The following is a 17,943-nucleotide window of genomic DNA, read 5'->3' as shown; positions in this document are numbered from 1 at the left end:
ATATAGTATTCGTAATAATTTATTTGAGGAAATATGAAACAAGTATGATTTATTAGTTATTAGAAGTTATTACACACAAACGAAAATATTAATACTCACAATGTAGTTTTTTAGGAGTCGGTAATAGAATGATATACATTTTTTAAGTATGTAATGTAGAAAAAAAAAACGTAGTAATATGAGAAAGAAATAATTTTCTTTATAAAAAATAATTCAACAGTATTTATTTAATGAGTTAATGACAAATCGTAATTAAATAATTATTAAAAGAAGAAATATCTTCCTGATATAGGTATGTCGTATTTAAAATCATTTGACAAAAGTAAGGTGACAAAAAGAAGTCAAGAGGTATTTTTTAGACTACCGAATATACTACTACTATACATATATTTGTGTTCCATCTATAAATTTTATACCACGCACCTTTTTTGTAGTTTAATTTAAAAGAGAGGGTGCATTTTGCACTCGTTAGACATTATTTATTGTTTAAAATAAAGTGGTGTTCAGTTTCACATTTAAGTTACATTTTGGGGAGGAAATAAAAATATCAGAAATGTGTGTATTTTTTCCTCTTTTACTGCATATGAAAATATTAAAACAATTGCATAATTGTGATCAGAAGAAAAAAAATTATCGGGTACGCTAAACATGTATTTACCCACTCGTATTTACTTGTATATATATCATTCTAATTGAAAATAAAAAATGATTGCAACTAGTAATTATTATTTAATAGTTGTAATTATTCTATGCACTCCAGTAAGCGTAGATATTTAGAATATATTTTTCAAAAAATTAAATGAAATAATTGGTACGTTATTCCCTTTTATTTGAAAATGCGGTGTGCAAACAATCATTAGGATGTAAAATTTTATTTTACAGCGAATTGTTTTAAATGAAATGCCTGGAAGTAACAATCCAAACAAGGTTTGAATTTTCTGCATTCGTTACATCGGTGACGTTGACGTTGACTTAAGATTAAGGATGCAGAATGCGTTGCAGACGTTTTTAAAACTTAAAAGAAAAATTTTCTTACACAATAAAGGATATTATTTGAGAATTAATTGTGTTTACAGATTATTCTTTCTGATTACTTTAAAATGATTAAAAAAAATTAAATAGTTGACAACATTACTGTTAAAATCTGGTTTTCTGTCACGAACGCTTAAGATATTTTTAGTGATTTTTGAAAATTACTATTTTTGTCAATCATAAAATTGTTAGTGAAACGCCATTGATTTTACTCATTCTTTTTCAAGCATTTTTTGAAGACGTTGTTTCCTAACATTCAGAGAGAAGAACTTGAAAGAGTATTTTTTACATCCCAAATAAGTACATATTTAATAATATTATCTCTGCTCAGAGGCGGATGGGGCCATCTAGAAATCGGGTATTTTCCAGAGGTGCTGGTAAGTGTGATACACCCATTGATGCCCAAATCCAAATTGTCCATAGTTTTAAATGAAGTAAAATTTGTAAAAAACGTCCCATTTCGGCCCTTTAGGGGCGCCAGTCTAAATTTTTTTCGCACTGGTTCAGCAGCAAACGAGTATAAGATGTGTAACTTTCGCTTCAACAAATATAATAATACAAGGCTTTTCGAATTTAATATGTAGCTTTTATTTTAGCGATTTATTTTTATAGAACTATGTAATAGGTCGAAGTGATGATGCCTAATATGCGTAATTTATTAATTATTTTAAAGGTATTAAAAACTGAAGATTCTCTGTAAACTTCCAAATGCTCAAGCGAAATGAGTAATGAAGTTTGCAAAAATTTGAACTAACACATATAACAAATAAAAAAATGTAAAGCTGAAAAATGACTCGAAAGCAATTGCTTAATCGGCGAAAGCATTATAATTATTATCAAGTCACAAAAATAGCAAGATTAAATATAAAGTATTATATTTTTGAAAATATCGGGTGCTTTTTTAAATTTCTGCTCCAGGTGGCTATGATGCGTCATGACCATTTACAGCAAATATTTAAAACATCACACGGTCTTTAAAATATTTTATTTTAAGCGATCTGTGACTTCATAAGCTTTTAATAAAAAATTATTATTTTTAGAATTTGTTATGTATAGAAAATTATTACACTTTTGACAATTTAAAATCTAGTTAATAAAAAAAATAATTTCACTTGGGTTATGTTTTTCTTCAGTCTGAATAACTTATAAAATTTATTTTTCGTTTTATAAAAACGCTCCATGGCAATTCATGTTTAAATAATAGATATTTATTTTATTAGGAGTTTAAGTGATACTTTATGTGGCGAGTATGGACGATTAAACGCCGAGCGATAGCGAGGCGAATTAAGTCCATACGAGTCACATGAAGGCACTTAAACTCCGAATGAAATACAATATTTTATTTTCAAACGATTAATCTTCTTTTGAAATGATTATTTCCTTTCTTCTTGCTTCATTAACGAATTGCCTTGATTTCACTTACCATGGTTACTATGGTTGACAACCACTATGATTTTCACTTAGTTATACTCCGGCGGAGTATAAATGTTTTATTTATACGCCGGCGGAGTATAAGTAGTACCTATACGCCGCTCAAACACGGTGTCATAGAAATGACACTTAAACCCTGGTAAAAGCGTCATATAAGTGTCAGTTATATGACGTTTGAAAATAAAAAAATATAAAAAAAATTGTTTTATTTGACAATGTTTTGCAGTATTTTTTTTAACTTTGCGTTTTATTTTCTGTAATTAGCTTACTGCAGGTGACTTAAAATTCACAGCAAATGCAGAAATTATTCAAAACACCAGTTAAAGATACAAATGTTTTCTGCAGGTGTTTCAAGTTTTTTGTTAAATATTATTCTTTCTATTGAATAAATTTCATCTTGAATATACATTAGCGTTTCAGTTTTTAATTAATTTGTGTTAATTTGCTTCCGAATTTTCGCCTACGTAATAACAATAATAGTTATTTATGTTAAAATGGGGATGAAAACACCATATTATCTGCTCACTTATTGCCGTGCATGTTGTTTGAAGTGGCAGACAAAATTTAACGACTTGATTTGTCAAAATTCTGAAGCTTTAGCCACCCTATTAAGTGTCAAAACAGAGTGACACAACTGACAGATATAATATGGATTTGAACATTCACTTGACGTTAAGTGACAAATAAAGATATGTTTGCAATGTTAAAGTAAATGTGAAGATGATGCTACGCGCATGTTACAAATAAGTTTTTCGTTTACAAAATTTTGTGATGACGTCATCAACATTTTTTCAAGGAAACATATATCACTTTGGATAGCGTAATACTAATAATAACAGTATTATTGTATTCCCAAATTTTCGACAAAAATCAGTGAAAAAAATTGAATCATTGCTTAATTTTTGTGAGTCACCGTGTAATCAATGCTCAGTACAAGCAATTCTAAACAAATTGCAATGGGGCACAGTCCGCATAAGCTTATACTTCGAAAGAATTCGTGCGTTTCGATGACGAATTAAAAGTAAATGAAATTTTCTTGTTTTTGTTCTCTCAAAAGAGAAGAGAGGACAAATTTCGTTAATTAAGTTACAATAGAGCAAAACGGCCCGAAAAATGAACAAGCTATGCGTATGTTTCAAGTAAGTTTTTACATACCAAAATTCTGTAATGACGTCATAAATAACATAGAGCAAGAGAATAAAAAAAGAAACGGCCAAATTTGGCATCGAAGGTACGACCCGCGGAGGTTTACATACTAGTTTGTGGTAAAATATTATTACACTGTGTAATACTTTTTGGGAAAAATTCGGCCGTTTAGGGAAATAACTAAAAGCAGAGTCTTACACTACAAGGCGCTTGAACCCAGAATTCGTTGAGATGACGTCGTCAAATTGTTCATGGGGATGATATGCCAAATTTTGGTTAGCGTTTTATCATCTACATGATATTTCTAATATACGTAAAAAATTTGACAACAATCGGTCGAACAGTTTCGAAGATTTTCTGTCTAATAAAAATCGACATAGATAGACGGACAGACAGACAGATAAACTAGAGACAAATGGAACCGAGAGTCATGAAACGTTGAGAAAACATAAAACTGGCAAGTCGCCCGATGGACTTGATTACTACATTTACTTAGCTTACGCTCGGGAATAAAAGCTCATTGTTTCATTTTGGTTTTTTGAAAAAAGAACATATAAGATATAACATCTAATGCTCATATAATGCCGTCTATATTGCGAGCATGTGCTGAGCATGGATTTTGTTGACTGACGAATGTAGTGAGTCAGGCAAGTCCATGCGAACCTCATAAAATACTTATACTCTAAATAATATATGCTATTTTTTTTCAAACGTATACGATTACATCAAAAACGATGTAACAATAATTTAGGAATAAATTCTAATTTGTGTTCAGAAATTGTGATGGCCATTTATAGAAACATGTTTGTGTGTTGTCATGGAAATTTGTCAAACGAAAAAAAAATGTCATAATTTTTTGCAAATATGTCTGAATTTACATTAATACCACCTGAAATTGCTGAAGCGGGAGAGCTGAAAATCAAGTGTTGTTTATGAAGCAGCTTTCAAGATATTTAGTACCAAAATTTGTTACCAAAAAAACGTAGTCGTTTATACTGAAAGTGTTTTTTAATAACTGACAAGGTCATAAACTTGTATGTATGCTCATAAGCATTTTATCATAATCATAATCGTATAAGTGGAAGTTTTACTGTGAAAATGAAATCATTAAAGCGGTACATATACAGGTCGCTAGAATGTATGGAAATTGTTAAATATCTTGACAACCAAGCCTATAAATAATATAATTAGTCATCAAAAATTTTATTTTCGTCTGTAAAATAGGTCTTTTCCAACAGCTGTCTAAAATCCACCGACAACACTCAATAAGAGTAGCTGGAAAATCGGCTTGTTATTTTCTAGAGTTCTTTTATCTTTTGACCTGTCACTTCTCACTTCCTTCCTCTGTATGTAGGAACGACGAGGTTTCTCGGAAATCTGTCACAAAGGTTGTAAAGAGCTGCAAAAATGGGCGTAATCAACGATGTTGTTGCGAAATTCTTCCCAGAATTCATCCCAAGGCGCTTGAACCCAGTACTAACATAAACCGTTTACCGGCTCTTCATTTCGAAAATTCGACTCAATTATAAACGTTTTCTGCTCCAATCGAAATGTAACAAGAAAAGTAAGGTTAGAAGGGGGACGTTTCAAATCACACTGAGTTGGATAAATAAATTGACGTAAAATCAAAGTTAAACATCAGTTTATAAGAATCTTAGTTTTTGCTTTTTTGTTTTAGTTATTTCAAATATTAGGTTCACAAATTATCAACAATAAAATTTAGTTTTGTTAAAACCTTTTATATACATAGCGTTAGACGCAGCATTAGACATATCATTTCAGAAAAGACGATTACAAATTATAAGTATTTCCCGACATATATAAAATTTATGAAAATATTGGCAACGTGCGGACTTTTGTTGCCGAACATACTGGTTAAGCCGCATTTTAGCATCTTATTGCGTTTAGAAACTATAAAAACCTTCCTTGTATAATAAAAAAATATATATGTAATAAAAAGAAAGAATTTCTTCTTTTTACATTTCATTTTAAGCCCGAGTAATACAGTTGCATATAAAATATTTTAGCTTGCGGAACTTTGTTGTCCTTTTCTGTACACATTACCTTCATCATGCAGTGTTCTACTCGTACAATTACAATATTTTAAACTAAATTCACTGTTAACCATTTTTTGTGATGGAGTTTAAACAAGTATCAGTCTCATTATGTTTTGTCTTACATATATAAATGTAAAGTACAGTGATAGAGTGCCTGAGGGGCTGTTACCTCGAAAAATATCATACACATAATGCCAGACTCTTTGCTAGCTCTCTCTTTCAAAGTGTAGCTCCCTCAAATCTTGTATAATATAATTTTCATTATTTCCCTTTTGTATATATTTTGTTCATGCATTTTTTCATCGCTTGGATTATAATGCATAACAGAAATGGGAATCACTGTTTTTAAAATCTGCAGATTTCTTGCTACATTTTCTTCTGACTGTTTTAGATCAGCGCTTATTTAGACACACTCTACGAGAGTCAGAATCGAATTAATTTTACGAAGTTTACCCTATTACGGCTCCTCTTTCTGCTATTAAAGAAGTTAAGAAAGGCTGGATTTAGGAAATTAAATACACTGTTCTCACCTTAAAAGTATTGGAAAAGCGCACCAAAATTGTACGTGAACAAAATAAAAGATCTAGGCAATGTCATGTAATATTAATTTTTTTGAAGATGTATTTTTTGCTTTATTGGATACAGTTTATTTTAAAGTATAAGGGAGTTTCAGCTCATGAGAATAATTAATACCTTTTATGGAATAAATTATACATTAGATAATTAAGTACTTAAAAAAATTTTTTTCTTCGGGGTTCGGCTAAAAACTTAAAATCTTGCTGCTCTTATTTTTTAAGTGGATATTCCTTCGCGCATTAAATTTCTCAGTAAATTCTTTTTGCACACTGTCCGCAAAAAATAATCACTGTTTAACAATGTTTTCATAGTAACAATTATTTCAGCCAATGCTGAAAAAACAATTCCATTAAAAATTTGTTAAAAATTTTGTTGGGAAACTGCTGTGAATTTTGTGTTAGTATTTTGGGGAAGCAATAAAGTATTTTCAGAACAATTGAAAAAAGAAGTAGTCTCATTTAAAACCCAGCAGCTACCCTCAATCGTGGAGATCGAAATTACTGAACTGAGGTGAGTGGAAACACCTAAACAAGTACAGTTTCTCTCACCAGTTTGTGCACCCAAGTGGAAAATGCCAATCATTCCCTCCTTCATTTCCAAGAAAACAAAATGCTTTAGAAACCTAGTATTAATTTGGTAACGCTATTTAACAGTAATCTGTTACAGTATGTGCATATTTTCCATTAGCAAATGGAGCATTAGTTTCAATATGAATGGCGCTAAAACATAAACAAACTCCCCTCCACCACTCAGTTTTTCAACATCAATTCTTCTAGTATATTTTAAACATGAGTTTTTAATGAAACCTGCGGTTAATTGCTAGACCTAGTAAATCCAGTCTTTGCGCCCACTTTCGATTGGGATTTAAGTGGATCGCTGCAAATCTGGTAAAGTGGCAATTTACCGAGTTCTACTGTTCGCATTCACCGTATTATAAATTTACAAGCTTTGGATATTGTATTGCGGACGATATCCGGGGAATAACCGAATTCAGTGATATCTCTTGGCGCACCTCCATAGTGGTGTAAGTTTTGCATATGCAAAGCAATAAGTGGACGTCAGCCCATTTTCCTTCAACCCTTCACGGGCGTTTCCCAGGCAACTGCGAACTGCGAATCAACTTACAAGAACCGAATGTAATGGAATAATCAAGGATTATTAAACAGAAGGTTGCGCCAAAAGCGTCATCGACAAGAAAAAACCATTGAGGACAGGTGGTGGCGCGACATAAAAGTTCTGTAGTTGAGGAAACGTCGCAGAGAAAATTTCATCTAGTGAGTCGGCATTGCTGTCTAGGATTATAAATTTAAACTTAGCATTAGGATTCCTGAAAATGCGCATTTCTGAGAGACACTAATTTAGTAAAAATTTATACTAGTCTTTGTGAATTCAGTTCGAGATTTTACGGTTACTTGGTTAACGTTCACTGAACTGGAGTGCATTTGATGAAATGTAATGTATGGTGAACCTGATCTTGGATGGGTATTAGGTTTCTAAGGTTAGTTATTTCTACGTCTCAACACAGTTGGTAACTGAAGTTTATTTAAGGGCGCCGCTATGGTAAAATCCACAAGAAATACCGCTGTCTGAATCTCTATAACAAACAATGTTACGATGATGGCGTGTGTTGGTTACATAGATGATTAATATCTACTTCATTTTGCATTATTAATTCTGTTTTGTAGATGTTGGTGACTAGACAGCAAAGCTTGTAACTTCTGTTTAAAATAAAATTAGTTTTCGTTCCACCACCACAGTAGAGCCTATGTGTAAAATAATTAAGTAAATAACGGTTCAAATATTAGACTACTCTTTTAAACGCACCATAAAATTTTCTAAATTAATTTAGTTATACACAATAATGTACCCACGCTGCCAAACTAATATTCTCATTTTATAAAAAATAAAATAAAAATTAATACTACAAGAAAATATATAAAACTGTATTTTTATTAGAGCATTATTTTACAATATTCATTTCTTCCTACTTTGTGGTTATGAGATTTACTGCTTTCATTTTGGCAACGTTTCCTTCTTTCTTGGGTCTTAACCGGTCCTTGTGCTGGAAACTGTAGCCGAATTATCTTCCTTGCGTTGGATGCAAACAGTCTTCCTGCTCCTTCTCTAGTTATGGAAAGTAACAGTCCAGGATTGAGCATATTCTCTCGGCGCCTGCGTTTTTCTAAGAGTAGCTGGTTCTTGACGGTCTGCCTTAACACTGAATCTTCTTGACTAATGCGTTTCCACAAGTCGATGGATTTGACAGCAATTATAAGCGAAGATGGGTCCAAAGATCTGAAACAATCAAAATATTAGTAAAGAATAACAACAAAAATAAAAATATAACTTACCTCAGGATGATGGTCCAAAGCTCAGTTGGTAAATTTGGCAAAGCAAATTCAGGAGCGGTGACAAATGGCAACATTTTTTGAAGGATTCTATCGTGCGGAGCAGAGGATAAACTGAACACGTGGCGAAGAACTGCTGTATATATACCCGATACGGGGTCCCCTTCCACTTGACCAACGGCGGAGTGGGAAATGCGGAGTGGGGATAAGATGTCTTAGAATCCTTTATCTACAGTTTTATCTACAGATTTCAGGGATGTTTATAATATTTTCAAATAAACCAAAGAAAGAGTCTATTGAAAATTATTGTCAAAGACGTTGTTCATTACTTTGTCGGTTTTCAAGAAGGAAGATTTTGTTTGAAATTATTGTAGTTATTCTGATGTAATAATCATTATTATAGTTATCAGATTCATTACACATAACTAAATTGGTTGTTGGTGTATTTATTACCGATGTATATGCTTGTTCCGCCCATTCAATAACATAATAGAAAATTTCATATTCATATACCCTGTATTCCATTATAATTCTGAGCACTTTATTACAGCGTTAATTGCAACTGACATCGCTTTTGTCTCCTATTTAAATAGTCATTTCAGTTTAATACTTGGAAAGTGAACTATACAAGCACAGTTTGTGTAAAAATTTACACCAATTTATCAAAACGACATGAAAATAATGAACACATATTTTCGGATTTCGTTAAATGAATCTCACTGAAATATTTAAATGCAACTGGCGTACACTTTATTGTCACAGTAAAATATGTCCTTTTATGAACTAAATAGTTCTTGAAGCTGAAGTTTGTTGTTTGCAATTAATGACTCGAAAACCATAACTCAAAAGACGAAACGCTGTGGTATATTTTTAATTACCTACTTTTGAAAATCGATAGATATATGTTAGTGTATCGGTTAACAGTATACGCGCAATTATGAAACACAATGCATTAATTTACGAGTGTTTGAAAGTACTTAAGCTCGTTCGCAATTTTGTTTTATTTAAAGCTTCCTAACGGTAGGTTCAAATTCTTGACGTTTCTTTGCTGTGAAATCATGTAACAGCAGTTAACTGATCTTTGTAAATTCGGTTACTAAAGTTGAATTTCGGTGGTTATGCAACTAAAAGTCACGTCTATGATAGAGTTACATCATTCTTAACAAAATCTGCTGTTGTTGTTTTAGTGTTACCAAAAATTTTCTGAAAGAAGTTTCCTTATTTTTTCAAGAGTTAAACTTCTTGCCAGTTTTCTAATTTTCTATTCGTGGCGTTTGTGTACAATTTTGTATTGTTTTTCCAAAATGAATTATTTTGTGCTCGTACGGTAGATTTCCAAATTTTCCAGAGAATCTACTCACAATTATAATAAGGTAGTGTATCCTCCACTTCTTTAATTTATAATTATTGATGATTGGTGGTTACACAGTAGATGCCCTTTTCATTCTCGGAAACTGGGTGCGTAAAATTTAAGCTCTTGCTTAGGTAGAAGTGTTTATGTTCCATAATTAGTAACTTATTGTTTCTACGCCGTTCATTATTATCATTGCATAATTTACCTCCTTTAAACCAGGTTTGTTTCTTAATTTATGTTAGAAAATATTTTGAAAATTAATGCTATTAATATAAGTCGTAACACGAACTTACTGATTTTATAAAACAATATTTTCTTAACTGTAAATGGGTGGCCATTCATGTTAATAAATGGGAGGTTTTGTGTGTGATGTAATCGTAACAGATATTCTTGAATGAATCCTTATTACCAGAGAGCGAGCGCAAATTAGAAGCATCAGTGGCCGCATGCAATTGTGCTGAAAGAAACGATCCGAATATTATTTTGGCTGAGTAACTGTTATTATTGTAATAATTATCTTATTATTAATAAATATAGGCGGGCGCGGTTAAAAAAAAAAAACAGAGCGAATTCATAAAGTACAAGTATAGGAGTATACTATTTTATGAAGTTTAAGTTATGTTTATTTGTACAAAACTTTGAGTGGTTTTCGTCACGTTGTTGGTGGGGATGACTAGACAAATTTTGGATAGAGTTTTACCATCTACATGATATTCCTAACATATACAGAAAATTTGACAACAATCGGTGCAGTAGTTTCGGAGATTGTTTGTCTAATAAAAGTCCGGACAGATGGCAGACAAACAGACAGACGGAAATGGGAAATCACTTGTTCGTACTCTAGGGGTCATGAAACGTTCAGAAAACATGAAAATAGCCAGAGCCCGATGGACTCTATTACAATACTTCGTTCGTTTATGCTCGGAAAGTAAAAAAGTAGAAAAAAAAGCATTTAGAAGCGGAAAGAGTAAATATATAAAAATTTTGGGTTACTGTAGAACTGTAGAAAGTTCCTCGTCTACATAAAGTCTGGTGACCGTAATAGAGACACTGAAAGTTGGAGTTCAGTACTAACTGGAAATTAAAAACTTGTATCTGATTACCTGGATAATATACAGCTGCTTCTCTGTCTTTAACGGGGTAAAAATAGCATTTTTGCCAAAGAAGTTTAGAAGGTGATATTGAAAACCTAAATTGACCTAAATTTAAAAAGGCTAAGAAAGTAGAAGAAGGTCACATAAGGTTGCAGTTCTAAGAAAAAGGTAATTAGCGATGTTTTAGACAAAATTTAGAATCTTCTGGTATAAAGTAAGTGCTCAATAACTGGTCGAAAAGAGAGCTTATGACCAAATTTTAAATGTTCGGAAATTGAAGATAAAGATCTAGAAAAAAAATATTTCAGATTTAGCACAGCCCTGAGTAGGTTGCAGAGGTGTAGAGGAAGTTCTATAAACTACAGTCAGAGAAATCTGGGTTGTGTGTAAGACGTGCACAATTAAGAAAGATTGAATATAGGGTTTGGTAAAAATAATTTTTAGTTAAAAATAGCAAACATGGTAAGACTTGGAACACAGGACGAAATTTTTGTCAAACTGACAACTTATTTAACACAGTTTGTTTTCATTTAAGTTTTGTTTCTTTTTTTTACCAGGGATTTGAGATCGTGTATTCTAAGTTAAGTACAAGAAACGTTATTTTGGCATATTTAACAATATTAAAGGTTAAAAACGTTAACCAATTTAGTAAAACTGTTTTTAAAAGGTGCTTATTTATATCTCGTGATGACGTCATTAACATTTTAAATAAGAATACGCAATAAGAATACACAATATTATAAAATTTTTGTGAAAATGAGGTAAATCGTGCTTGATTTGATTAATAAAACAAATTTTATAATAAAAATTAAAATATGGCATTAATCGTTTATTATAAAGCGCGGCGTTCGTCGTTCATAAATTATTGACTTCATCGTTCCTTGCTTACGCTCGGGAAGTCAAAAACTTAATGTCTAGGGTAAAAAATAAAGCCGTATTTATAAACCACAGGTATAAAAGTATGTTATTTTATGAAATTTAAATAACATTTACCATGCAAGAGTTTGAGATGAGGTTATAATTTTGTTGGTGGGCGCGATTAGACATCACTGCACGATATTCCTAAATACTTATGAAATTTTGGATACAGTCAACAACTACTGGACCCACTAGTTCCGGAGATTATCTGCCTAATAAATATTGATACAGATGAGTAGATCACAGACGGACGGAAACGAGAGACTGTTTTTTTCATCTAGAGATCATGAAAGGCCTAGTTTACGCTCGAGAAGTCAAACGTTTTATTACATTTTATGGCCTGTGTTTATCAAAATTTTCCTTCGCTTTTACATTAAGTGCGATTTACAATAATTATATCTAAGTTTGTTTTAAATTGGGTGTAGGTCCAGAGTGATTTGAGTTGGCTGTGTATTTCCCACTTCGTTCCGATAGTGGTATCGATTAGATAATAATTTAACAAATGTCACTTTTATACAGCAATCTAGGATCCGAAAAATACTTACAGTGTTAAAATTCTTATCAGAACTAGTAGTACCCAGTTTGATGAACAAAGATTTGTAGTCACTGTATAGTTATGATTATGAATGATACGAACATAAAAAAGTCATAACCAAAAATATGATTCCGTCTGTTATTTCTACAATAGGTCCTCGAGCTCGAAACAGACACCTATTTGTCGATCTAGAGCTTGGAATATAAACTATACAAATTATATGGGAATAATTTTGACGGGTCTATGTAGAACTTTATGTTAAATTGCTGTAAAGATCACAGGGATAGTAAACAAAGATGAACAGATTTCACTGAATAACCTAATTCAGAGCAGTTTCAATGTGCTACAAGTATCTTCGGTTCAATTAAGCTCCACAATGATGGATGTTTACGTGGACATTGCCCGAAGTTATACAGAAATTTGTTTGTAACGTGTAATTTGAAACATGTCTTTCATAATACGTCAAAGAAAGCATGTTAAATTAGAGATACATGGCCGGCACATTGTCCAGTTGAAATAATATTATTATTTGAAGCTTTGTTTTAAATAACATCTTGTAGATGTTTTTGCAAAAACTAAACTTATTAACGAAGTTTTTCAATACTAACAAGAGATCGAAAATGTATTATTTTCTAACGAAGTGTTTATCCAAAACTCGTTTATTGGTTGTTTGTTTTTTTACAATTTCGATTTTCGTTTTTTGTGTTATTGGTAGCGGAGTTTTATGCTAACAAGTATAACAACTTTTTTGTAGATGCTGTGTACCATGCCGTAATTGCGTTTGTTTCTCATTACCACAGCCTAACGATGCAGCGGTTATCAACAGAATTAATTTCGTTCTCGTTTTACGTTTTCAGTAATGAATCATTTTTTCACTCGATGCTGCTGGAGAAATCCAATAAAATTTTATATTTGAGAAGTGTATTAAACTCGATGTCAATTTCTATTCAAGTGAAAAATTGACATTCAGATTACATAATTTAATATTTATTGCTCCAGTTTCCTCGGAAATATCTCTCGATATAGGCAATAATGCCTCAAACAGGTCACTTCTTGATGGCCATTTTAGTACAATAACACTGAAAGATTATTGCTGTCATCGTGGTTTTGTGATCACGATAAGAATTATATTTTGGTTGTTATATTGCTGTTTCAGACTCTTGGGCTTCTATTGAAGCTTCACTCGATAAATTTTTTATAAGCGAGTAAGGAAATTTAATTAAAGGGATTCTCCGCGATGTTAGGAGGCGAGCAGTTTACGGTTTATTTTATTTAACTGTAAAAAATTATATTCATTTAAATAATTATCTAACAATAGCGTTTTAAAATGTCTTATTCTGTGTATAAACTTTGTTGGCTAAATACATCCTATAATGAACGCGAACTGAGAACACAATGTGTATTTTTTTGAAACTGTTAGTAAAAGTTCTGTATTCTCATCCCTGGCGAAGAAATCAAACACGTTATTATCCCCACAGTACCGAAAATTTTAATATAATATTAACGTGTTTAAACATCTATTCTGTCATCTCCCCTGACTAGGCTAAGCTGCTGCCTAATTACTTCTTAATCTAGATTAATCTTATTACAGATCCTATCTACAGCTTATTCCACCACTCTTTTTACTTCTGAAGCGATGAAAGCTCCGCGTGGGTCAGGTCTTTGTAAAAATACGTGTTATTAAAAATTCTGTCAAAATTTTTACCAATAAAGGGCTTTCATAAATATTTCGTACATACAGTGACCGTGAAAATTAAAAAATTTGAAGTAAAACCGTTTTGGTCCTATCATTACGTTTTTAAATTTCTTGGCTCTAGTTAGTATTCATCAAACACAAATCAAACAGTTTTTTTAAACTTAACTCGAAACATAATGTTGTTACTTCAAGGAGAAATTTGTGTGTTTTGTTTCCACTTTTATTTAATTTTTTTTAACTCAAACCTATTCCCCATAGTTTTTGAATAAGCCCTCGAAAGTTTTTCTTCAATAACAGGGCTCGAGATAATTTAAATAAAACCTGTCGCAATGTATTTGATAGATGAGTATCGCGATAAAAAGTCTTCATTTCTCAAAGGGTTTTAGCGGCACAAATACCATTCAATTAAATTAGCTCTTATCTTTGAAGCGGAGCTCTCTTAAGATTATTTAATAATTGAAGTACTTACTCAACAAGCATTTCGGCAGATTAAATAAACTTTGCAGGCCCTCCCCAAAAATACCTCCAGATTTTAGAGAAACTTCGGAAGGTGGTAATACAAAGCGCCCTTAATATACTTTGAAATTTATTTAGGAGAAGTTATAGTGGAGGTATGCCCTTTGTACACTGGATGACATTCAAGTTTTCAGTGCACGCCTTTGTTCTGTATCTGGGACGGTTGCAGCAAAAAAGGGCTTAATTAAATGACCCGACTTTGTTCAACCTACCAAGATTTTTCAACCCGATCGATGTGCAAATTTTTACCAACCGCCACTTCCTATGTATGATGAAATGGGGTAACCCCGTAAAAATAGCCCAATTAAATATTTATAACCGCTTTTGCAATGTAAATTGTTCGTTTAGTTTGATTAAACAGTTGTAGGGAGATTTATGGGTACAATAATTCGTAACGTAGCTTGAATGGGCTTTTCGGGCTGGGGGTTGATGAGAAAAGTTCAAAACAAAACCGCATTACGTGTTAATAGACAAAATAATTGCGCCTCAAAGACATTTAATAAACTTGGCTCTGAGTTGGGATGATGGAGGCAACAGTTTAAGTAACTGGAGGGAATTTTAAGATTTCGGAGGAAGGTGTAGTTTGGATTGTTTTGGGAGAACTTGTCTTGTTTGTGTGAAACTGAATGCTGACGGGTGATATTTAGTTAATTTGGAGAAATCAACGCGAGATGTGAAAGAGGAGTTCGGAGGCGGAATGTTATTCATTAGGCAACAGTGTTGAGCGTCTGGAATTTTCACGAGTGATATTAACGACAAAGGCATTTTTATTTAATACCTTTGATTTTTCAAGTGTAAATAAAATACTTGCTTAAATGTCAAGGGTGTTATGGCGAGGTTTTTTCAAATTTTTTCTTGTTTTTCAACTACTTGAAGTCAGTGGTGGTTTTGTAATAAAAGCGGTGGAGCTTTGCTATTGTCTTTCTCTTTTAAAAAATAATCCTCTTTATTATTTATAATTTCTATAGTAAATTGCAAGTGGGTACCGCTCTCAACTTTCTTTTGTAGTCGAAATCTTTGGATTACTTCTCATAAAGTAATAAATCTCATTAAGTGAAGTCAAGTATTTTTCGGTGCAGGGAAAAAACGTTTCTACATTTTGTCGTTTTACTTTTTCATAGTTAGGGTTTTATGTGTATAAACTTAATATTTGATGTTTTAACGAAATATCAAATTACTTTGATGAAAAATTAGAAATGGTAAAGTCGTGGAATTACCCCAAGCCAAACTTTTTCTTTTTCTATCTTATGCACTTTGTGTGAGACAAAAAATCACCAAATTTTTAGTAGGTCTTATGTCAAACTTTGAAATTTGTCATTTATCCCAACGAAACGATTTAACGACAAAGCAAAAGAAATAATTTTAAATATGTTAGACTATCTTGATAGAAACCAAGATGTTTTGGAATTTAAGAAAAAAATGAAGATAAAACTGGTCGCAGAAATGTTGAAAATTTCGGAAAAATCGGTCTACAGGCTACAAAAAAGTCCAGGTTGAAGTGACTTTCAATACAAGAAAAATGTAGATTTAATGTCAATCCAGGAGATTATCTATAAAAAGGTTGCTTCTAAAGAATACATTACTATTAAGTTGTTGCACGATCGAGTAACGGAAAAGATTCCCGATTTTAATGTTGGTCCTAGATCGTTAACCGACTGGATAAGAAAAATTGGTTTCAAATTTAAGAAAAATAGTACAGATTATTTTTGATGGAACGGCCTTCAGTTAACTTAAAGACAACATTTTTAGGTGAATACAACTAACACAAAGGAACAAATTTATATGAACCTCTTTTCCTTGATGAGACGGCTCAGTAAACACTGCTATTGCAAAAACTGGAGAAGGGTGCAGATGCATTGTGGTTCACTCTGGAAATAAAAACGGTTTTATTGAAGGCACCTCTTTAAATTTTAAAGCTAATAGCAAAGCTGGACACTATTATGATAACATGAACTAGGAAAATTTTGAAAAATGGTTCAAACAACAGTTGATACCAAGTTTGCGGGAACCTTCTCTTATTGTGACAGATAACGCAAGATATCATAGTAGACTTGAGGTGTCAATTTAGACTGCATAGGCATTAATATATTGTAATAAAACTTTACTTTATTTTTAGGAGGAAATTCTTCGAAAAAGTTGGACAAAGACAAAAATGATATTTAAATATAAATGGGATTGATTATCCACCCAAGGCCATGAAAGACCAAATCTGAGGAATATTGGCTAACAAACAACCCCAAAAACGTTATCATTTAGATTTATAATACCAACATCGTGGAAATTGGGTATTGAGGCTGCCACCATACCACTGTCATTTCAACGCTATTGAAATGGCATGGTCGGAAGTTAAAAGAAATGATGATAAGATCATTCGAAGAACCAGCTCTTCCCCTAATGATGTTCGTGTAACTTGCCAAAATGTGATCGATCAAGTTCCGGCTGTGCACTGGAACAATTACGTTAAACATACTGATAAAATAATAAATTACGCTTGAGAAAAGAAGAAAAATTTCGGTTACTGTAGAACTGTAGAAAAATCCTCATCTACATAAAATTTGGTGACCGTAAAAGGCATAGAAATTTACCAAATTAATATATGTATGATTACATTTTGAAGAAAGAAAACGAATAACATGAATTCGAGAGAAGTGTAGAAGTTCTACTTTGAAACGAGAAGAGACACTGAAAGTGGGACTTCAGTGCTGCAAATGAAACAAGTTTCTAAAATACTCTGTAGGAAAATCCTGTATCTGATTATCTGGATAATATATTCCCGCTTCTCTGTCTTTAAGTGGCTTAAGATGGCATTTTTGCCAAAGAAGCTTAGAAGGTGATATTGAAAACAAAAATTGACCTATTAATGTTAATAATTCGGATGATAGTGAGAATGGAAGTGCAGACGATAACAGTAGCCTTATAAATTAAGTAATTAAATGGTCCAGTTTCTAAAAAAAGACAAGTCAAAATTTACCATTTTTTTTTTAGTTGATGGGTATAACAGAATACCAGACTGCAATAGTTTTTGATGGTGGACTCTGTTCATTCAAAATAAAGTTGTTCGAAACAGATGACGTACGCTACTAATTAATGAGTCTCCCAACTTAAAAATTTAATTTACAAAAAAAATCCTTTTTGACTTTCTTTTTTTAGTACCTATACCTTTCAATAATTGCGAATTTGAAATTTAGATTTATCCATAGCAACATATTCGTAACATATAAGAAATCATCTACGAAAAGT

General features: G+C 32.1%; 2 protein-coding genes across 4 annotated transcripts in view; one reads left to right on the top strand and one right to left on the bottom strand.

The window, feature by feature from the left end:
* The window catches only part of LOC135126861 (uncharacterized), a 251,789-nt gene that overhangs the window by 43,901 nt on the left and 189,945 nt on the right, over nucleotides 1–17,943 (top strand). The gene's annotated exons all lie outside the window — the stretch shown is intronic.
* On the bottom strand, nucleotides 8,195–8,678 carry LOC135127322 (uncharacterized). Its single transcript, XM_064053765.1, has 2 exons — nucleotides 8,594–8,678; nucleotides 8,195–8,537 (listed from the first exon to the last, which is right to left on the bottom strand). The coding sequence occupies exons 1-2, from the start codon at nucleotides 8,665–8,667 to the stop codon at nucleotides 8,195–8,197; spliced, it is 417 nt and encodes a 138-aa protein (XP_063909835.1). The 5' UTR covers nucleotides 8,668–8,678.

This window comes from Zophobas morio, unplaced genomic scaffold, assembly GCF_036711695.1.
Source record: "Zophobas morio isolate AGI-343-1 ecotype UQ-CSIRO unplaced genomic scaffold, CSIRO_AGI_Zmor_V1 ptg000011l, whole genome shotgun sequence".
Lineage (NCBI taxonomy): Eukaryota > Metazoa > Arthropoda > Insecta > Coleoptera > Tenebrionidae > Zophobas > Zophobas morio.
Note: the sequence above shows the minus strand (reverse complement) of the source record. Positions and strands in the feature narration are given on the sequence as shown.